This window comes from Antrostomus carolinensis, unplaced genomic scaffold (genome assembly GCF_000700745.2).
Source record: "Antrostomus carolinensis isolate BGI_N321 unplaced genomic scaffold, ASM70074v2 scaffold8600, whole genome shotgun sequence".
In the NCBI taxonomy this organism is placed as follows: domain Eukaryota; kingdom Metazoa; phylum Chordata; class Aves; order Caprimulgiformes; family Caprimulgidae; genus Antrostomus; species Antrostomus carolinensis.
The window spans coordinates 35,080-58,615 of record NW_010290500.1 but is presented as its reverse complement, the minus strand read 5'-3'; the positions used below and the strand labels follow the sequence as shown (position 1 = coordinate 58,615).

Below are 23,536 nucleotides of genomic sequence, written 5' to 3'. Positions count from 1 at the left end.
GAGACAATTGGGCATAATTATTTTAACGTTGCTAGTAATTGCCTACAGACTCAGCAATTAAACTCCAAACCAGAAAATAAAGTTTCTTTTATTTCCCCACCCTTGCCTCCCGTTGCAATGATGTCTAGTTCGCAGCCTGGGTTTAGCACAGCCAGAGTCCTGCTCAGGAGCCTGGGTACCGTGCTGGTGGGCTGTTCTCATAACTTCCTGATGTTAGAAGGTTTCTGAGGAATTTTTTTCTTTGCTTTGATAAAATCCTATTTCAGTCTAATTTGTGTAGGTAGCCTATATTGTTGCTGGGCATTTATTCTTCATTATGTTTTATATCTAAAAATGTAATTATTTGAAGAAGACATAGGATGTTTCAAAATGTATAGTAACATTTGGAAACCTTGAAGAGAAACTTGTACAGAAAAGGCACCTTTTCTGGAGTGTGAAATACCCTTGTGATGGAGGATGAGAGAGAATTGGGGATGCTTGTTATCTTTTGAACTTCTTTCTTTAAAAGATTTCAGTATAATCTAAATTTGAACTTAGGTTAGGAATCTATGATGAAGAAATAATCTATATTGAGTTCACACATGTGTAACAAACACTCCCTTGAAGTAACTGTAAAAATAATTGTGAATATTGTAGTGTCTTTAGGATGCAGCCTGACTTTGTTATGAAAATCTTAACCATTTTTATTGCTGGCCTCCTGCGCTGAAAAGATGTGATTTCCTGTTTTTGCAGTGATATGTATGCTGAGAAATGATGCTAATCAGGAAGTAGTTTTATACTACAGAATTTCATGAAAGTCCATGTTTCAGAAAACAGCTGCTTGGGAATAAGACAATGTTACTGCCTTTTAATATCAGTTCTTTATTTCTTTTGGTCTCTAGAGTGTGGGATTATTTTCTATGCCAAAGTTAAGTCTCCTCCATGATCTGTTTTCCTCCAACTAGTTTCTGTTTGTTTACATTAAATGATTTTTAAGGAGATTAAATAAAAATCTGGTGGTTGCATCAGGTGCGATTCTGTTGCCTAAGAGAATAGGTGTCTGCTGCTACTTCAGATGCCTTACTAGGGTAAGTCACATCTACTTGTCATTTCTGAAGGGTTTGGGACTCCCCATGAGTCCTCTGTCTCCTCTGCTAGACCTGGGTGTGGAATAACAATAGATGTTTATAGTTAGGGAACTGATCCCTACCAGTCATATCCTATGTTCAAGCCAGAGTAACTATATTAAGAAGGAGCTGCAAGCCAATTCTACGTTGAGATTACATGGTATTATTTTTTAATGAAGTATAATAAATGGCTGTAGGTGATTGAGGGTAAGCATAGTTTCTAATGGAGAAACTTTTGGTCTAAAAATGTACCCAATGAAGGTGCTGTGTCTGCTGTTGACTTTATGCATTAAAAGTGTATAATCAGAATATATAATTGCTTAAAACAAACATAAAATATTTCAGTATGCCCATTTCTATGTTAAATCAGGAGTTACCCCTTTCAGAATATTTTTCCCTGTCTGATATCTTAAAAGGGATCTTTTGTAAAATAAGTTTTTAAATTTGGTGCTTGCAAATCATTTTTGTCTTTTATGATTCCAGTTCTGATACTAGCAGCTTAATTTTATTCATACAAATTAAACAAAGCATACATGTATATAGGATCAGTGTTTTACTTTAAAACAAGAATTTAAAGAAACTGTTAATATTTGACTTAAACATAGAATGTCTTACTGAAAAATTAGAAGGTGCTATGTACTGGAAAATTACTATTTGTATTTCATAGTATGAATATATTCATGTACCAGGTTTACTTCAGGAAAGAAACTCTTAACCACCTCTCGGGATTGTTTCTGGAAAGAAAACATTGTCTTTAGAGATGTTTGCCAAACTTCCTTAATGAAAAGCAGCCCATTTGTTTTCTTTGCTTCAGGGTATATGCTGAGAGTAGTATAATTGTGCTATTGCAGCTGTATTTCCTCACTGAGAGTTTTATGCTCGATGAAAGACGATTATTAATGTGTTAACAACTCTATGTATCATGATGTAAAAGTATCCGTTACTGTATCCATTGCTGTAGTATTAAAGATGATGGGCTACTGTTTTGGTAAAGCCTTTAAGGTTTCATTGTCTTGAAATTACCATATGTGAAATGAATTCAAATTTATTTCAGGGGCTGCTTTTCATGAATGTTACCTCTTTCTAATTTCTGCCTTAGTTACTCTATATGAATATTTAGTTGCATTTTTTACATTTTAATGCTATAATACCAAGCTTTCTGAAGAGTTCATATGAGCCCAGAAATAATAATAGCCCTGGTAAGGGAGTCAAAAGGCATTAATCTCTGTGCATCCATTTATTTCTGTGCAAAGCAGAATGCTGCTGCCTGTGTGCCTTACATGGTTTGAAGAACCCAGGTACAACAGTGTTGCCTTCTGCTAACCTCTGCTGTAGTCTGCTCTCCTTTCTTGTTTCCCTTTATTGGACCATGACTTTACTCACAGGCAACAGTGCCTATAATTTTATATTTCTAGGGGTTTTGTGGGGGTTGCAAGGAGGGTGGTTCTGATGAATCGCCATGAGGAAATTCTGAGACTACCTGTTTTCCCTCTTCCTTTCACCTCTCCCTGCAAATGAAACATGTCCAAGTTTTTGTCTCCTCAGTGGTCGTGCACTTCTCCATATATATTGTGATGTCCTGGGATGTATCCCTGGGTTCTAGACCTGCCCTTAGCTGCATTGCTTTGATTCTTTCTCAGTCAAGAGGAAGCATGTTAGTTGTCCAAGGCACTTGCAGGGAACTGTGGGCAAGCTAAGTGTGTTGTTAACACCGGTGGCTTAACTGCAGAGGACAGGTTTTGTGTGCAGTCCAGATGATCTTGGCTTGACTTGAAAGCAGCCCAGATGCAGGTGAAGGAATTTTGTGAGTGAGTAGCAGTCAGCCTCAGAATGGTTCCTGAGCTGGAACCAGAGTTAACTCTGCAGCAGAGGAAACCCTTGTCAGCTTGGATATTTGGTTTGAGTACTGGGAGCAAGCAAAATATCACCAGGTGACTTTTGCTTGTAGGGACAGACAAGATAGGCAGAGAGAATGACTGTGAACTTGCTCTGCTAGTGTGTCTGATCTTACCCTGATTTTTATAGTAAAAGAGAAATAATGAAGCTAGGAAGATAGCTTTCTAAACATGAGAGGATCCTAAATTAAGCCACATACTGATGTGGCTCACAGCAAAGTCCAAGCAAGTCCACATGAGCACCCAGAAGAGTGCTGTGAAGTTACGCATTAGTCTGCTCGGAGCCAACGAAGCCAGGGGCGATTCTGAAGCATGCTTGCTTTTGTCTGAACTCAGTCTCTGTCTTTACAACCTAGTTTAATCACTACACTTTGTAGATGAAGGGACTTCTTCCCTTCTCCTGATGTAATCTGGAGCAATTAAGAGAATATCATAGTTTGATTTCCATGCATGCTGACAGTAGTGATCACATTACTGTGGCTTCATGTTTAGGAAAAGGTTGACAATGGCTTTTTAACACTCAGTTTTATTTTATACCCATTCTCTAGCTTTTAAAATCTTTTTTGAAAGATATCTGTTTGTAGTGCACATCAAGATGTGGAGTAGAGGGAGGCAGAGGAGAGGAAAATAATTTCATTATTTGCTATCAGAATTTGGGGGAATATTGTCTGAATTAAATTGTTACATTGAATTATTGTGTTAAAATACAGCTGCTGATTTTTAACCATTTTTATCATAATCTTCATTGAAACTGAAGCTATACTTCAGAGCTATGTTTATTTTTCTAATACAGGAAGTAATAACTGCCATTATTATCATGCTGTTTCTTTACCAAGGTACTTGTGAACTCCCTTTCTATACGCTGTTTCCATCATTCAATCATAGTCCTTTAAATATAGATTTTCTGAAACACTCATGAAGGATGCAGCATAAAATATAGTTCCTTAAAGAAGGATGCTGATTTCTCTGTATTTTTCTTGGTGAAGATGTAAAAGATTTTACTTCTGCTAATTTTCTGTAACTTGTATAATTAGGCAGTGGTTAAAGTAGAATAGTTGAAACCATTACATCCTTCTTGGGGCAGGCTCTGTGCTGCTATACTTAGTGGCAGGCAGAGCACCACAACTGTTGCACCATCACCTCCTGATTACAGTGGACTGTGTGTACTGCTGTGAACATGTCCAAGAGGGTTCAGATGCCCAAAGCAGTACAGTCCCTGTAATGCAAAGCTCTGCTGTCTTTCTCTGCACTGCACTTCTGTATTCTTATATTTTTTAACTCTAATCCAGGTCCTCTTGGAGTCAGTGGAATCATTCCCATATTTTTTAATAATACAAGAAGTGCAGTCTAATCAATACCCAGTTAAAAAGGGCAGCATACTCTTTCATAGGTGATCTGAGATGGCTAGTGTCCATTATTCAGAATCCAAGAAGTACACTTAGATGTGATTCTGGTTAGCACTATACAGTGTCAAAAAAAAATTGCAACCACAGAATAAGGTAAATTTTTTTAATGCCTCTATTTATTATTGCTTTTGTGGTCCCTTATCTTTTGATGCATGATATCTGCAGTGCTAAAGGTGCTTATGATAAATTAATCTGCAGTTCTAGATAGAAGAATTAACTTATTGATAGGAAAAAAATCCAATTGTAGTATACGACAAGTCCATTATTTTGGTTTCTAAAACGCAGAAGTATACATTTCCTCATACAGGAAACGTATGAGGAGCCAAGCAGAAACTGGAATACCCCTTCTGAGGACTCGTATGTCCTGGTTAACAGGACAGTGCAAACAAGACCTGTGACATGCCTGGGAATGCTTTTCTTGTAACAGATGGGCTGGGAACTAACTTCTGTTCAGTAGATGAGATGGGCTTCGTAGCCACGTTTTTTCTTTGTTTTACTTTTTTGAAGAAACATACTACCATTTTGTTAAAACTCTGGATGGAAAACTACTACATTTTTGTGTTCATTATGTTTTGTACAAAAGGTGGCTTATTTGTTTTAGCCTCAGCTTTTTGGAGGGCAGGGGAAGAAGGTGAGTGAGATATACTAAATATCAGTGAGGCATAAACAAACTTAATTACTAAGTAGTCAGGACTAGTCACATAAAACATGGTTTTATTTTTCGGAAACCATGTAGAATTTTGGAAAGAGGAACATGTTTTCACCTTCACAGCAAAACCATTTGATAGAGCCAAGTATTCACATTGCTGAGATCTGGGCTTATTTAATTACCATCTTCAGTTATTTAATTTTTCATACAGAAATCCTAATTAATGCACAACAGGGACAACCAGTAGTATATTTATCACTTCTGTCAGCTCAAAGAGTCAGTCTATAATGCTTTATATGTTGGCTTGTTCACATGTCCAAATTTTGGTTATAAAAATGCTGACCATCAAACTGCACGTTGTTATCTTGCAGCATGGTCTTTCAGATTGCAAAGAGACAGTAGAGTTTCATAATACCACACCTAGCCTGTATCTAACTAATCATTCAAGGTTTTACCCTTGTTTTCAGATTCAGGATACATGTAGTACCTTCTGCACTACACTGCAGTTACCAAGGTTGTGTGAATAGTTCTATCAGGGGAAAGAAAGAAAAAATAAGTAAAGAAGCAGTATATGAGGAACAAACAGATGTAAAGAATTAATTTTTCTCATCTTTAAAAAAAAAAGGGCAAAAAAAGGAGGGGGGGGGCGGGGAAGGGCAAAGCCCCAAAATGGCAAAGAAACATGTTTTTAATGCCTACTTTGCACGTGGTATAGATGGTTTTACGTAGAAATATTGGAAACAGAACATGAGCTTAGAAGTAGCCAAGAGTCTTCTTCCTATATAAAGTGTTTTCATGTGACTCAATTTGAATTAGTATCTTCTAACATTTTTTTATTTCACTTGTTTCAGTCAGATATAGTTTTGATACAGCTCAAAAGCATTCTTGTTTAATTTATCTAGGTTCTGTAATCTGGTTTATCCTTAAATGACACACTTTTGCTTCCCTGATTCTATTTTGTTTTCTTCTCTTTATTTATATTATGGTTATTGTCTAGAGCTTACAAGATCCTGTGAATAAACTAACAGAAAAAGCAGAAAAGGAGGACCTGGAGATTGAGAGCACCAAATCAGTACAAGATCAGCACAGTCAGTAAGTCACGTGGCCTGTATATTAAAATAATAAGTATTTTTGTCTATAATCTGCTATCCAGTCAACAAACATTTATAAATGGATATATAGACACAGCTAGTCTGATCACACTAACTAATAGTAAGCTTAATACAAGAATTCCTGAAATGTTCTAGTATGTACATGAAAACTAATCAACTTTATGGTGAAATTAAGAGCTTTAAAAAGATCCATTAAACCTTTATATGTTTTTCATCTTTCCTAGCCTTCTCTTCATTTTTCAGCTTTTACTTCATTTTTTCTTTAATGAAAGAAATGGTAAACAACTACACATGGCAGAAGATACACAAGCATTGTATTTCTCCCTTCAGCAGCATCTCCTTTCACCTGGGAATAGGATATGGATTCCTGATTGCTTTGAGCAGCGATTAGTTTTTGTAATGTATACAGCATCAGTTAGTAATCCAATGAAGCAGCAGGTACTTAGTAAAAAGTACATCTAAGTGAGCTGATGCTATCAAGGTTTGAGTTACCTGTAGCTCTGAGGTGAGAGAGACTTACGAATGGGCTGCTATAGGGAGAGGAGAACAGGAGAACGAGATGTGATCCCTGCCCTGCGGGACCATCAGGATTCAGTTGCGAGGAGATGCAGCATTGATATAATCCTGCTACCACCTGTTGTTTTGACTATCCCTGGTTAAATGAAGCACCCAGCAAAGGATCAGTTGTCAAAAAGCACAGAACAGCTTGACTCATAATTAGTGGATTTTGCTTGGCTATTTATAATAATAGATTTTTAGAGAGTTCAGTTTTCCAGTCCTTTTACTTGTTTAGATTCAGAACCACTGACCCAAACCACTTTATAAATTGGTCAGATTTGGTACTCTTCAGATAGAAAGGACTCAGCCAAGTACCATTTGGCAGGGAGTTGTCTCCACAGCAGGTCCTTGAATCTGCTGCACCTCATGTGACAATAATTAAAGAATTTCATAAACACTTGTTTTCCTGCAATGTTGAATATAAAATTCTAGAATGAATATGTGATTTATGCAAGATGTGTGCATTGGCACCTACTAGCAAATGTATCAGATACTATGTCATGGTTGTACTTTTTTTTATTTATGGATTATCTTTTTCCTTGTCTGTCATAAAACTGAGGGGAAAAACATTGTCACAATTTTACTGTCTAAAACAAAGATGTAAGATTCTAGAAGAATTACACAAAACAAAGCTTTTAATATACTCATGAACTTTCCATTCACAGTAAACATTCATTATACTACAATTTGGCCTGGATGTAATTTTCCTCTGCTTCCCACAAGCCTATCCTCAAGAGCAGGGGAGGTGGCTCCTCCTGTCCTATCACTAGAGGGTGGGAGGAATGTGCCTACGAAGTCCCCTTCAGCACCACATCAGCCTTGTGGCTGCTTCATTCCCTTGTGGTTGAATAGCTTTACACAAAATAATAGCAGATAGAAAGTATATATTCTTCATTAAAGATATTACCTTTGTGTATGGATTGCATGTAAACCACAGCTTTTTTTTCCTGTTAAGAGCTTTTTCAACACTGCTGATTTGTTGGGTTTTGTTTTTTTTTTTTTAGAAGTCTGCTGACATGGGACAAAACTCACCTGACTGATTTTTAATTAGCTGCTGTTAAAAAGAGAAGTGCAGAGTGGCTTTAGTTTGTTTGTTTAGGGTTTTTTTGGAACAGTCGTACCTCCTTCATGGTAGTTATGAAAGACCAAATCTGGAAAAGCAGAATACACTGTACTTTTCATTACAGAGATTTAGTTAGATTAAAAATGGAAGGGTGGCAGGTATTAATAGTTGATCTTCAATTTAATTTTGTTTTTCAGCAGACTTCCACCAGTGAAACAATGAAAGTTAACAGCAGACCAGCATATGTAGCAAATGCAAGAGTGCATCTGAATTACTGTTTATTTGGTATTGATATGATTCTGTAATGATGTGACCAAAAAGAGAAAAATGTATTATTGTTCTATAGCCTTAGAATTATTTTCTCAGGTTTTTTTCTTATTCTTTCAAATTAAGGTTGATTTCATTAGATGAGGAGAGCCATGCCAAGGAATCAAACTATTCAGGTATTTTATTTCATGTTATCTCAATTTCATAAGCGCTGTCATACATGAGGGTTTTTTTTAATTTTTGTTTGTTTCCTATATGTTCAGCTTCACCCAGCAAATCCCTACAAATGCATAAAACTTAAGGCTGGGAAGATCTGTTAAACCTAATCTCTTATATATTATATCCCACTGCATTTCATTCAGTTACTCTAATAGGTCAAATAGCTTGTCTTCCAAAGCATAATTCTTACATGAGGCACATCTTCAAGGAAACGATTACAGATTAGTAGGTGTTGAGACAAGGAAAGTATGTGATTTAGCTTGCTAGTTTTTTCCACTGATTAAACATGTACTCTGTTAAAAACTTAATGGATTCAGTGGAACTTCTGCTGCCCAAAAGCTAAGCAAAGTCATATTCAGCTGCTGCCAATGACCTGATGTGTTGTTATTGCCCAGTGACTGACACAGCCACGCTCTCATTGGAGGTGTACACTGAGAGAATGGGAGGAAAATTCTAATTACATACTAGGAAAAAAAGTGTTTATAGTGAGGGTAGTGAAGCGCTGGAAAAAGTGCCTGGAAAAGGCTATGGAATCTTCATCCCTGGAGATCTTCAAGACTTAACAGGGCACAGACGTGACACGTTCCCTGTGGAGCCTGATCTAATTTCATAGCTGACTCTACTCTGACAAAGGGCTTGGGCAAGATGACCCCCAGAGGTCCTTCCAGCCTAAATAATGCCATGTCTTGCCACATATCTTTTTCTACTAAATTAATGGAGAATCATTTTAATATGTGGTTATTTTATCCTCCATGAAGATACTTGAAAGGTACTACATAAAAATCAAGACTCCTCTCAAATCTTCATTTCGATAGATGAACCATATTGATATCTTATAGACATCTCCTTTATTTTTGAAGTTTTTGTTTCCATTCCACTTTGCAACATTGCTTTTAAAATGTGAAATACATAATTGGACAAGACATTTCTGATGTTGGTCTCTCCTATTATGTTTCTAGAATGTAAAATCACATTCCTGTTTCTGTATCCAAAAACGATAGCCATTTTGCTGCAACGTCAATTTAGAAGCTCACATTTGAATTTGTTGTTTATCAATACTCAGTTCCTTTTGGTCACAGCTTTCCAGGGCTCATTCTTCCTTTCTACAGCATGGCTTATACTCCTTATTCCTAGAGATGCAACTTACGACTTAGTGGTATTAGGTTCTCCCAGCTCTAACTACAAAAACTGAATGACTAGCCTGAATGACCACCTCTAGTAGTCTGTTAGTTGTTTGCACTTTTTTTCAATAGTGATTTTGTCTTTATTTTCAGATGACTGCTAAAGCCATTGAATAGTGATGGATATAACACTAAACCTTGCAGATCTAAACTAGAAACACTTTTACTTTGCAATTATTTCTCTTAACAACTGGTTTTTGACATCTGTTAGTTGTCAAGTTCCTAATCCATTCAATATGTTCATTATAGATATTATGTAGTGCTGACTTTTTAGCTGGAAGGCTATGCAGTGCAAAGCCAAGTTCTTTCTAAACAAATATTGTTACCAAAGAAAGCCTATAGTTTTATTAAAGAATGAAATTAGTTGCATTTTTTTAACTAGGCCTGCTTTCCATAAAAACACCTTTTATTATAGGAGCATGTATTATGCTCATATTCTTTTGCTAAATCCCATACTGAATGGGATTCAGTTTATGTTTTGCCTAGGAGTAATGGTGAGCTACCAGCCCAGAGTACCTACAATTATTTGAGTCAACCTGTTAATTATTGTTGTTGTTTGGTTGCTTTTTGAAATACTGACACAATATTAGGACTTTTCCAGTGTTTTGAAGTTTCACTTATTTTGCAGTTAATTAGATCAGATATCTCTTTAACAGTGTATTTTATTATTCTTGAATACAAAATCTGACTTATATTTTCTTAGCAGATGTTTTCTAGAATCTCAGTTACTTACGAGCTGTAAAATCTTTCACCGTCATCCATAATATAAATACCTTGTTCTGTCTCTTTCTCCATCGCCCCTAAAAGGAACTGAAGTATTTTGGAATACTTCTGCTTGCTCTACTAAATTTTTCCATCTCCATACACTAGTGGGTCTGTGCCATTGCTAAGATTCTTTTTTTTTTTTTTTCCTTAAAGTACTTTGTACATACTAAAGTAACACAGATGTAATGCTACTAGTGATGGAGCTGTTTTTCTTCTTAGTTTTCTTAATCAACTGCTTCTACTTCATAACTTCCAATTTTTTAATCATTTGCTCTGCGTTTTCACTGAATATACTATTGGATGTTTTTAAGATTGGCTCCATCATGTTTATCACTGAAATAAGGCAGGCTTTCAGCAACAGCTGTACTTTTTTCATTACAGAATTGTGGCCATCCATATCCCTCCCACCTTTCATGAACTTCTCTTTCTGATTTTTTTTTTTTTTTCCCCCTCTGCCTGTCAGTTTAGAGTTGGATCTTTCCCCTTTAGCTTTCTGCATTGTCCTTTTAGGGAAGCATCTTGAGTGTAATCAGATGTGATCATGGATCCTTAAATGACCAGCTGATTCTAGTGCTGGTAGCACATTTCTGTGATTGTCCTAGCAAAGCCTTGTTAAAATAAGCTGTTGTGTTTCATTTAGTTCTGAACACACCTTGAAGTTTCTCTTGAAAGGGTTTGGCATTCAATTTTTATTTCCCTTTAGAGAATTTTCTTTCTCCTTTCCAGCCTCAAGTTTGAGGCTTCCAGCAGATCTGCTTTCCAGTTCTGGCAGTACTGTGACCGACCCCTTCATTTGCCTTTAGAGCTACAGACTTAGTTGTCTAGAAGCTAGATTTCCTCAACAATTAATGGGAGAGAAAGGCATGTTCAGCAAGTAATTCAACCCTCCTGTTTTGTTACATATCTTAAGTGGGATTAATCACCTGAGGGAGGTGTCCTTCTCTTCATTGACAGCCAGAATCTAGATGATTATTTTAACTCCATGTTTAATTTAAGAAATTTTCTAAGAACTTAAGGTAGTTACAGTTGAGGCACAGTGTTTTTTCAACTCTGATGGCCTAAAACCCTCAGCTATACGTTTTCCCTCCTATTTGTCTTAGCCTATTTATTTTCCTGCAGGAGAAGAGGTGCTATTACTTATATCCTGACCTAGGGTGTTTTGGGGGAAGATTCCTTTTCCCCATTCCTGGAGTTATGAGAAATGATATATTGTCAAGGAAGGCGATTTAGGGAGTGATGAGGTCCTGGGCACTTATGTGCTCACTCTTGGCCTGTTTAAGTACCAACATCCAAAAGTGTCTCTGCTTCTGGATGACAGCAGAGACCTGTCTGATTCTTGCAGTTGCCTCAGTTGGCTGCACTCAGCCTGGAGATGGACTGGTGTGACAAGCGGTGATTCAAAGGAAGTTTCCCTGTAGGTTATTAATCAGAAATTGGCCTCACTTCTTAGAAATGCTTATAGCTTGGGTCTTTCATCCGTTGTGACCAGGTTCACGTTAAACTTGAATGCCAACAAACCTTGCATGTTGATCTTACAGTGACATTGTTTATAAGCATGGTCTTGTGCCAAGTGCAATTTGACATGCTTATGGATCTTAATTACAGCTGACGATAGCAAGGATGTCATATCCACGTTACAAGGAAGTTGTAACCACAAGCAGAACTCGGGTGAAGAGACTTAAGAAAACCACCTTTAGATGTGTACATACTGATTGTCAGTGTACTGCAGATCTTCCTTTGTTGCTTTTCTTTTTTTTGTTTTCTTTTTTCTTGTAGGTGCCATAGATCACTTGTTAGACCTGCAACCTGAAGAAAATGGTATGAAACATTTATGCATGTCTGTTTCATCTGCTTTTCAATTACAGGCACCAATTAGAATGTTAATCTTAGATCTTAATTGTTTTCATAATCTGAAAGGTTGGATGAAATTATTCAGCTGCGGTATTTAAACACTGTTAAAGGAAACTCAACTTGATATACACCAAGTCACTATTCCTGATGTTATAATGTGAAGTAAACCTTACTGGGGATAAAATGCCTTGTAACAGGTGATTCAAGGTTAGATATACTGGAGTATATCACATTTACCCCACTGAAGTAGGTTCCACTGTAAACCTTACCCCTCCTATAACATTGCACAAACTTTTCTTTTTGGTTCTTTAGCTGTTGTATCGCAACCCTTGGCAATACACTAGTAACCACAAAGAGTTTATATCAGAAATGTATGTATCAGAAGTAGATTATTTAGTCCTCTTAAAACTATGTAATAACTGGTGACTTCTTTCAGCCAGGTAATTAATTAAATCTGCTGTGCCGTTCTCATACACATATGAGAAAGCAATCTTTCATTCCAGGCGCTACTCCTATCCTTATGCTTTTGTTAGATCGGTGGCAGCTCAAGGGCGTATGCTGGTTTTTTCCAAAGTTACTGTTTTACCATGTGACATATGAAAGTTCTGGCTGAAAGTTTTATAATTATTTTTCATATGCAGTAAGAATATTGCATATAATTTCGCTTTTGCTTTTCACTCATATATCTCCGAAGAAGGAGTAAAAAAACCTTCAACAACAACAAAAACAACTGTGACTACTCAAAAAGCAATTAAAGAAGCAAAGAAAAAAAATCCCTTTATGTGGTTTAGTCAGTCAGACTGAGAGTATAATTTGGGCTGTTTCAGGCACTGCCTTCATGGTAGGTAAGGAAGAGACCATTTGCAAACACGTTGACATTGGATTTGCCGCAGACAGTCTCTTGTACTGTGGGGAAATTACTCGTGTGGGGAACACCCATGAAGGCAGGAACAGGGAAAGTTCCTCAGCTGACTGTGCTGCAGAAGCAGCCCTAATCTGTGGAGAGATAATGTAGTGATGACGTCTTTTCTGTGGTCAATAAAAAAGGTCAGTGCATGTCTGATAGTGGCATTTTTTCTTCTGGTTTTCACCTTACTCAGTTCCATTCCTTGTTGAACCTTCTTAGTGGAGATACAGATAATGCATATGATTAATGGTCATACAGGTTTAGCTATGTCTGTTAGAAGACTATTTTTTTTTTCTTTTGTCAAATAGTTAAATCAATATGAAACAGTTGTGAGGCAGCTACATCAGATAAGATTGTGTGTGTTTCAGAAGATAGTCTTTATCCTGTGTTTCTGATCATGTATCAAAATATTTTTAGTTTTTCTTCCCATTTATTTTTTTTAATTACCAGTAAAACGAGGCATGTTTGCAAAGGAATATGAGCGTTGCTAGAGGCTTGCTCAAACAACTACAAAAAAGAATATAGTGATTTTTTTCAGTGTTTCAGTGGGGATTTGGGGGTATTTTTCATGGACTTTTATAAGGTTAGGGGCAACATGTGCAGACAAAAAAAGAATTTTGACTGTGAAAATGGGCAGTGAAAACAGAGAAAAAGGAAAAGAAGTAATAGAAGATATATGGATGAAATAAGAAAGTCCATATCATTCTAGTAATCTATCAGAGATACCACATGTGTAATATCTTGATAAGTAAGACTAGTTTCAAGATAAACTTTACGGCAAACAAGAGTAGAACTTACTGCTGCTTACTTGAGGCAGCCTGAGCATAAGCACCACCCTATCCTCCCCTGCCGCAGGTGCTTTGTCCCTGCAGGAAGATTAGAAAGACTGCTGAGACAAGAAATGTCACTCCTCTGTCAGGTGGTCGTACACACTACAGCGAGGCCTGACTGCTCTTCAAATGTAAAGCCATGTTTTACCTTCTCCCCTGGTAAAAATGGAACTACTGCAATGGGATACCCAGGTGAAGCAGAGCTTTGCTCTGAGCTGTGTTGCTGCAAAGCTTTTGCTCCATTATAGTAAATGTCATTTGTGGTTAGGTAGTGTTAATGGTGTGTCTTAGCAGATCTGATACTAATGATGCTCTCTTTGCATCTCCCCCTGCAAGCCTTCCACATTCATGAAGGGGCCTCCTGAAAGCAGATTTGAGATGTGCTGTCCCATAGAGATCAGAGTTCTTAAGTGCCTTTGAAATAGCAACTATCTTTCCCCAGCAGAAGAATTTACCTCTCTGCCTCACCCGCTGAATAGACAGAGACTTGGGGGAATGTAGGTGCTGGGACAACCTTAACGTTCTTTGCTGTTTATCTGAAGATGGGAAAGCAGACTGAAAATTTATGAGAACAAATTGTTTTCTATGGTATTTTAGTTATAGTCTAGTGGGAACATCAGGAGAATTGATGTGTTTGTAATGTTTCTATTTCTAATTTTTGGGCCCTGTGAGGGAGTACAGAGGTATATAAAAATGTGAATTAGAAAGGAGCTAAATCTGAGAGCTGAATTCAGTGATGAATAAAATCCTTGTATTGTTTGTTGGTTTATTTGTTTCTTTAGTACGTAGGTGTGTATGCTGACTCATCAGCCTATTTTAAAACACAGTTTTGAGCTTTTTTTTCCTCTGGCTAAACTTCAGCCATTTTATTATAAATTATTACAGCTATTAAAAAGCAACTTTCCTGAGAAGGCTGTTGCATTTGAATAAAATGGCCTGTTGCAACCACTTTGCTACTACCAATCTTTTATCCCAACCCAAAAGGGTTAAAAACATCTTTGCAAGTTGTATGCAACTCGGAGAGTTCAGCTGATCTGTCCAAACTTTGGAAAATTGAAGTTGCTTCTGTGTCTTACCACAAGTCTGAAATGAGCATAATTAAGATAAACTGATCTAGGTTTCAGTAACGTAACATTATCAACATTGTTAACTACCATTTTTGTCCTCTGTGTACTCCCACAGTGGAGCTCTAAATGTTTCCAAGTAAAACAACACTTGGGGTTCCTTGACAGTTCTTTCACTCTCCAAATATTTTGTAAGCTAGAGGAAAGGATTATGATCCTAGTTTCGAGCTTCATGTATTTCATGTAACTATTTAACATTTCCAAAACAGTTTCTAAGGAGTAAAGGCTTGAGTGATCTAAGAGCTTCCTTCAGTTGCAGTTCTAGTGCTAGAAAAACTGGCAAGCAGAATCAGAAGAAAGTGGACCCAGTTATTTCTCAGCAGTCCAAGAGAGAGAAAAAAAGTTACTACAGCATTGAACTGTGTAGAAAACTCACTCTGTGTAGATTAACCTGTTCTCATGGGGAAACACCCCAATAATTCAAGCACTGGTCAGAAGGTCATAAAGGTCATCTTAATATGTTGTCACAAAATTGTAGAATAATGCCCAATTCTTATTTATTTTCAATTTATAACAATCTGATTTTTTTAACGGTTTTATATAAAACTTCAAAAAGCAACGTAAAAGTAGTCTTCTCCAGTGTTTTAGACTATATAATGATTTTGGTGTGGTGAGCAATTGATTTGTAAGCATACTTACTGTTTTTTAGTGACAAATGAGTCTTAACAGCAGTGGGGTTATCTAAGATAACCAATGCATTATTTGTTCCATAAGCTACAAGCCCAGATGTTGAAAACAGTTGACTCTAAAAGAGAAAACAACAAGTATTAATGCAAAAATATTCCATTTCACTTAACATACAAAACCTAGATTTGATGTTTTAAGAAGGTTCCTTCTTTTCTTTGTTTGTCTAAAAAATATTTATCTTGACTCTTTTGTTGTGAGACAGCTTCAAAGGATCAGTTTGTGAGGTCCCTGGAATCAGAACCTGGTGATAAGGATGACATGGTATTACTGAATGAGATCCTCAACGCTTCCTCCCTGGATGAGGGGGAATTCAGCAAAGAGTGGACAGCTGTTTTTGGACAGGTTGCACTTGCAGATCTCACCATGAACTCTTCGGCTGGAGATATGGAGAGCACTTCATCATCGGTGGCACCAACACCATCAGGCTACTTGCCCTCACAGCTGTTAGACCAAAACATGAATGACTTGCAGTCGTCTTTACATGGTGAGAGCTCATCTTGTTCTTTTATCATTTTGGTTTTGGCTTTAGGCTTCAGAGTAGGGCTTTCCGCTGTGTGTAAGTCTGGTTACAGCTTATGTTGTGCCATGGCTGCAGAAACCCTGAAGTTAAAGCAGAGTGTGGCCTAGAGAAAAACTTGAGTAGTGTATTTGTTTTTCTACAAACCCTGCTCATTCAGTGTTTGTGAATGAAGTACTCTAAAACCTAAAGTCAAGTTTACTGTCTTAAATGTTTTCTTTGAGCTTCCTGAAATGTTCTGTAGGCCTTTGATATATTTTTTTTTCTGTAACAGAAAATCTGTTTGAGTGGGTTTTACTGCTTAAATCACAACTACTGTTTCTCTTAACGGGCCAAAGAACCAAAAATGATTACTAATTCATTTTCCGTTTTTTTCAAAGAATCCCAAAGAATCCCTGTAGGGATATGGGTAAGGTAGAATGGGTTGTCTCATCCTAGCAAACATACAGCTGGATTCCTCTTGTAGGCTGCTTATCTACTGATGCAACTCTTTCTCTCTTCTTTTGAGAAAAAGGAACAATGAAAAACACCTTTCCTGATACAGAGACATAAACTATATTTTAAGCATATTACTGAAAATAGCAACAAATATTATGGGATTGATTTTTTTTTTCAGAAATTTTAACGTGTTTTTAAATGTAAACATGTTTTTGAAGGAAAAATGTTATTGAGGTGTAAATGGCAAACAGAGCTGGGTATCCTTTCTGAGGCTGTTGTTACCACTCTCATTTGCACAAGACACTGCCATTGGCTGCGCTGTTAGAACTTCACAATCAGAACTCTGGTATGTTCCAATCAGGGAACACTAGGAATGGAAAATCCATTCCAGTCAACATGGTATGCCAAAGTCTTTTTCAATAAGAAAAAGAATAAAATTGGAACAATAAAATATATTGGATGTTTTCAAATGGATTTCCAAGGTTTTGGCAGAAGATCGTGGTAATTGATCTACTGGCATTTGAAAAGTCAGGGCGCATCAGCTGAATGATTGTATCTGATAATCAGCATGTTCCCAGCTGACTCCATTTGCCAAGTAAAACACATTATTTAAACTAACTTTCACAGTTTTTTTGTTTCTTATTTTTTAACAGAAAGTGAAATTCTGACCATTTTATATCTTGTGAAATCTCAGCTTTAATCTTAAACTGCATTTAATGTCACTTCACAGCACTTCTTTCATTATTTGACCTTATCAATATATTTGGGAACAGAGACTATTATTTTTTAAACAAAATATGAACTGCAGTATAAACATATCTAAACATACAAATTGGAAATAATAGATGAATTATGGATATTTTTACTGAGGGCTTGTGATACATCTACACTTCCCTCCCCCAGTTGGTAGGATTGCTCAATAATTATTTGTTGTGAGGTGCTACACTGGAGCCTCAATGTTGCATACTTCCTGTGTGAATTTGACCTCAAGACCATAAAGATTCTTAAAGCTCACATGCTTAACTTTAAGCACATTAACTTTTCTATTAACTTCAGTGGGATTACTTACTTATTTTACATTAAGCATGCCCATAAATCTTTGGGGCTTTGTTTTCTCTCTGCCTCAGATCTTAATCTCTAAAACAGGCACAATGCTATGCAGGTTATAAACTGTTATGGTCAGGAATTCCCAGCTCGGAGTTTTCTCTGGCTGTATTTATAGGCAGGATCTAGCACAATGGGACTTTGAATTGCTATGGGACTACCAGGTGCTGGTTTAAAATACATATAAATGTGCATATGTATATTAGAAACAAAGCATGCTTCCAACCAATCTTTGATTCTCCTGCAGATACAGCTTTGCAGCTTGTTTGCCTTTCCACTTTTTCAGAGAGAGCATTGGCTTTCTCTTTCATGATGCTTATGGCCTCATTTACTTACTTACTCATACCACTAAAGGCTCCTTTCTATCTTCCCTACATGTGCATATATTCTAGCTGGTAAGAAAATGTGAAAATGTGCAGCTCACCATTTCCATTTCTAAATTTAATTGTGGTAATATTTGTGAAGATGCTAGCTGAAAAGTAAGCTGTTTGGTTTCCTTGCTGTCTCGGCAATAATCTTTTGTCTAGTCACGTAATGAAGCCATCCTGTGAGCAGGCAGACCAGAACAGGCTTAGGGCCAACAACTGCTTTCAAATTGATAGGAAGCAGTTTGGTTTTGAAAGGCAAAGTTGTTCTCTGTAGCTCACTGTGAGTGGACACTAAAAACATAATTTATTAAAGTATTTAATAAAAATTCTGTGTCAGTCTTTCCCAATACCTTCATAGATGGGTAAGTTCATTACAAAAGCATCACACATTTTATGGAGCATTTTTGGTTGGAGGTTTTTGTTGCTGCTGTTAGGTTCTTTTTGTTTTCTAAGTGGTACTTGAGCTCCTTGCGTTTCAGTGAACAGAGAACCAGACCACAGCATCTCTCAGAGACATCAAGCTACTTATCAAGCCTTAGTCTGGGGACTCAAAAGAAGGGCTTCAAAGGAGTTAACTGGTCTGTGATGCTTTACTCTGTGGTCTGTCAGTCACATCAGTGTAAATGAAAATCAGTGAGGTCTCAGGGAGCCAACTCCTGATCTCGCTGAAGTCACTGGGACTTGCACAGAAAGTTTCCAGGCAGCATTCCCATTCGTTTCTATGAAATTAGGATTTGGCCCTGTTTGCTTAAGCGGCTCAATTTATCCATTGCTACCCACGGACGTATTAAAACACTTTTTCACAATACATGTCCGAACAGACAAAAGCGTTACAGTTTTCTGTAGTTGTGTGTAATGTCCTCTGCCGTTCTTCTCTTTTGTAACACAAGCAGAGAAAATGCCTAGAAAAGTATATAATTTTGAGGTGTTAATGCCATACTTTTTATTATTTATGATTCAAATTTGCTTATTTGAAAGATTAATCTCTAAAATCTTATTTTCAGGGGGGCACAGGCTACCTCATAGGCTTTTGTCACCTTTGCCTAGAACAAATATATGTGAGCTCTCTGTATCCAGATTTTGAGGAAGTTTTCAGCTTGTTTCCTTAGAGATACAGAGGATGTTTGTGACTTTAAATTTCCCTCCTAATTCATGTGATTTAATAGAAACATTCTTCTTGCCTCCTTTCAGTAACATAGGTTGGGCTTCAGACCTTTTGTAGTCAAGGTAAGATCAGAGAGTGTTGAGAAGAATCTATGGGAGAGGGGAAGGGTTAATGTGACTTAAGTGGTTGTTACAGTAACTTTCAGGACATAGGGTACCAATATCTGACAGGGATCTCAAAAGAGGAGAAAGTAAGGGGAAGAAGGACAAAGAAAGTAGAAAAGGATGTGAGAGCATCCTTGTAGAAAAAAGAGACTGAATAAGGAAATGTTAGCTGTGTGCACAAATTAATACCCTGTTTGTGATACTGCAGAATTAGATATACTAGATCCCTGAGATGGATGGATAATTGATTAGGCCACAATTAAAAGACATATTATTGAAATAAGAAATACAACTTCCAGTCCTCTAAATGTGATAAAGCATAAGAATTTAAATATCTTAAGCCAGGGACAAAAATGCTTCATTTTTTCCTAATATGTTTCCATGGTACACCACCCCTAGTTCATTTTACCAGCCTAGCTCACTTGGCTTCATTAACTGTATTTATGATTACTCTTTTGTGGCCATGGAATATGCATGTAAGAAACAAAATGGTGAATAACCAGTTTTACTTTTTCCTGCATAGTTGCTCTCTCCCTGCTGAGAATATCCTTTCAAATGAAGAACAAAAAAATACTTCATTAAAACCTAGTTTAAAGTTAACTCAAAATAATGCATCTTGAATTTAATTCTTCAAAGTGTTGTGCAAGAAATTATTTTTTTCAGAATTAATCATTTCCAAATTAATTTAAAAAATCTATGATCTCTAAATATATTTTTTTTCTGGAACAGTTGATGAAATGAAAGTCTTTGAAACTGTAAAAGTAAAGGAAGGTGGAAATGTGTGATATTTTTGCCCAAATGGAAGTGATATTCTTTTCCATACAGCTATGCTTGACTTGATTACTGTATTGGCCTTTCTATGAACAAGTATTAACTGTGATTGGATAAAAGAAACAAGAAAAAGTCCTTTTTAGGCAGGTTAAAGGTTTGAAAAGGGTATAGTTGCCTGAATCTGGAGATTATGAAACTGATACACAGATATTCTCTTCTCAAGGATGTTGCTTGTCTGCAGCATCTGACTGCTGATTTCCTGTGTATGAGGAAAGATACAAACAGCCATAACCGTAAACATAATATTCTGCTTCGTCATCTGGTGTGAGCATTGTGCTGCCAGACAGTGGGATGTTGGCGTTAACAAAGTAATTCATCATGCTAATGCTACTGTATTATTGAATTTTAGGATGGGCAGCCAACAGCGTGAGCCCCCTGTCTATACCACAGCCAGCACAGAAACCAAACAGCCTGAATGTGAATGCTAACAAGACGCCTGTGAAAGGTGATAGTCATGTATTTTTTCAGTTACTTTGCTTTTCCTTTTTAACTGTGACTCTTGTGTCTTTCTGGTCTTCTCGGTTACTCTATCATAATAAAACCTATTTTTGTACTAGTTGCATGTCAAGAGTCATGTGCTCACTAATGAATTACTCTCTTTCAGCATTGGTTATGTGTATGATATGTATATGTATGTGTGCATTTTTGGTAGACTTCCGTGCTAGTAGTATGTCAAAAGAGCAATTTACTATATAATGAGGGAGCTGAAACTAGTTTCTTTTACTCCTTTAATTGAGTCACACAGAATAGTATCTGCATGCACTTTGTCTAAGCTAAACAGTGTTTTGAATAACTAGGAGGGCATTGTGGCTAAAATACAGGCTACTGATAAGGCAGAAGAGCCCTAATTGCAAATTTTGTTGATAACATGTATCGTATCAGTATTCATCTGTTTGAAACTTAATTCACTTCTTGCAACTGAGCCAAGACTGCATAGTCCTGCCATCTACTAAGACAAAGCCCTGTTGACTTTGACTAGGGTTTTCTGGAGAAATGAACCAGAAATATGTTGAATCCTTATTGCCAGCCTGTAGCCTGTTCTGTGCATTCACATTCAAACAGAAGCTACGTCAAAGATGTTCAGTGCAGAAGAAAGGAGCAGTGTGTATTCCTTCCCCTGCCTTGGAAGGATTAAAAGACTTACATGTTTCAGCCCTGCAGAAAAAGAGGGTTAAGATGTTTTGGAAACTGTTTTGGAAATGAATATGATGCCATACCTACAGTACCTTCACCAGAAAAAGGAACAGCCTTCAGCTACATTAAAATCTGTGTTTCTGAAAGCGGCAGATACTCCAGCCTTGCACAAATGAAAGTCATGCCAGGCGGAGCCTATTTTTTCCATAAATTCCTTGTTTTAGAAAGAATGTTTTCATAGCATGTTTTCTCTCTGAGTGGAAGAGCACATCTTATTTCACTTTTGATATAATACGTGTTAAACAGGGTCACAAAAACCAGCCAGTGGTGATCTACCTTCTTTGTAGCAGCCAAAGTCACCTGCTCTTTAACGTGAACATCTGCCCTTTTGGAATAAGAGAAGGTAGGAGACCTCTGTGACATCTGTACAGCAATATAAACACATAGATGCAATAGTCCAGCTGCTGTTGGAACATATTCCTGGTTCATATTTCTTAATATCCATCCAAAAATATACCATAATACTAGAAGCTGTACTTGGGTCTGGCTATCAAATGTACCTCCCCTCTCTCCAGCCTATACCTTCCCATCAAAACTTCATTCTAGATGAATAATGACACAAGGGGGACAGAACAGTCCCATGGACTGGATTTAAGCAAAGGAATTGAGTCCTCATAGAGAGGTTGAAAGTAAAATTTGCCTTTGCTTTCCTTTTACTTTTTTCAGGTATGCAGGTGCACACACAAGTAAAATACCTTTCATGAAACAAAGCTAGACAGAGCGAGACTGTTCCTCTTTTTAATTAAAGTGTTCCTGTACTTATGATGGGAGGAACCATATAGAATACACAGGCATACAGATGTAAAATATTCACTCTTACTAAAGTTCTATATTCTGTTAAAGGTAGTGTTTTAAAAGGCCATCACTCATTCCGATTATCTTGTCAGAAGTGCCCTTAGTAATAAATTAAACAATAGCTTGGCATTTGTTTTACCTCAGTCAAACATTCAGTCAGTTTTGTTTTAAAATAGTTGACAAGTCTGTACTTTTCTTTTTTCCAGAACCTATGAAGAATCCTAAAGACTTGACTGCCTGGTTCAGTCTCTTTGCTGACCTTGACCCATTGTCCAATCCTGATGCTGTTGGGAAAACTGATAAGGAACATGAATTGCTTAATGCATGAGTCAGCTGCCTATGGTAACTCATATTCTTCTCTTCGTCAACACTATTTTGGGGTTTAAAAAATAAAAACTAAATGGAAATTAGTATGCTGTTGTGAAACTATAAAGTATGTGCCATGATAATAAAACTAAAATGAATTAATCCCCTTTTATATAGGTACAGTTATTTGCTCGTTTTGTATAAAGAGTTTGCATTTATTTTCTACGTGGATTTACAAAAATGAGGTTAAGAATTAGGGCAGATTTCTCGCCAAATTAGATTATCTGCTGAAACACTGTCTTTGCCTAAGGTGATGCGGAGCTAACACTGGAGTGAAATACAAATTGCAAACCTATTTTTTTATAATGTTTCTTGAGTAAATTTTAAAAAAATCATGTAACTGAGGAATCTGCATGATTCAAACATCTATCATGTATATAATAATATACCTGCTACGTTAAGACGTCAACTAAATTTTTGTTATTACTCATAGTGAAAAACCTGTGCTGGGGCTAATTATTGAAGAAATATATTTCGGTCTGTGCAGCCATGGAAATTGTGCCCTTTCTGATTTAACTTATTAGACAAACTGTACTACATAAGCAGAAGTCATGCCCAGCAGGCTTCTTTTCTGAGGTTTTTCTCCATTGCACCAACAGAATTTGTGCCTGTTTGCAGAAGTTTCTTGCAATTGATGCTTTACCATGCCTTCACAACATTCATGTTTCTGTTTGCAGTACTTTTCATCCAGTTTATTTCTGAAGCATGTGTTGTTTTGAGCTTGTTGTGACATTAATTCTTCAATAAAATGTTTTTGACAAAAAGGACCTTTGATTACCACTGGAATGCTGGTGGGCTGTTGAATTGGTACCTAATAAGCATCTGAAAATAAAATATATGGCCAGTTTTTAGATGGTACCTAATAATTCAATCTGTTTCTGAATAGTAATCCAGCAGGACAGTAAGAAAATTTGAACTCACTCAGTGCCTTTTTGCCTCCTTGCTCTCCTTTTACAGCAAAGGAAGGGAAAAAGGATGTGTCAGCAGCCACTTAAGATCACAAGTTCTGTGTACTGTATAGGACCTGCTTTGCA

At 36.9% G+C, this 23,536-nt stretch overlaps 1 protein-coding gene across 1 annotated transcript in view; it reads left to right on the top strand.

The window, feature by feature from the left end:
- Positions 1-23,266, top strand: part of LOC104529172 (islet cell autoantigen 1) — a 25,215-nt gene extending 1,949 nt beyond the window's left edge. The window contains exons 3-8 of the mRNA XM_029086351.1: positions 6,054-6,148; positions 8,183-8,232; positions 11,998-12,039; positions 15,823-16,104; positions 20,497-20,592; positions 22,343-23,266. Of these exons, the coding sequence (XP_028942184.1) occupies positions 6,054-6,148; positions 8,183-8,232; positions 11,998-12,039; positions 15,823-16,104; positions 20,497-20,592; positions 22,343-22,464 (687 nt within the window). The 3' untranslated portion in view covers positions 22,465-23,266. The remainder of the gene's footprint in view (positions 1-6,053; positions 6,149-8,182; positions 8,233-11,997; positions 12,040-15,822; positions 16,105-20,496; positions 20,593-22,342) is intronic.
- Positions 23,267-23,536: the final 270 nt, after the last annotated feature.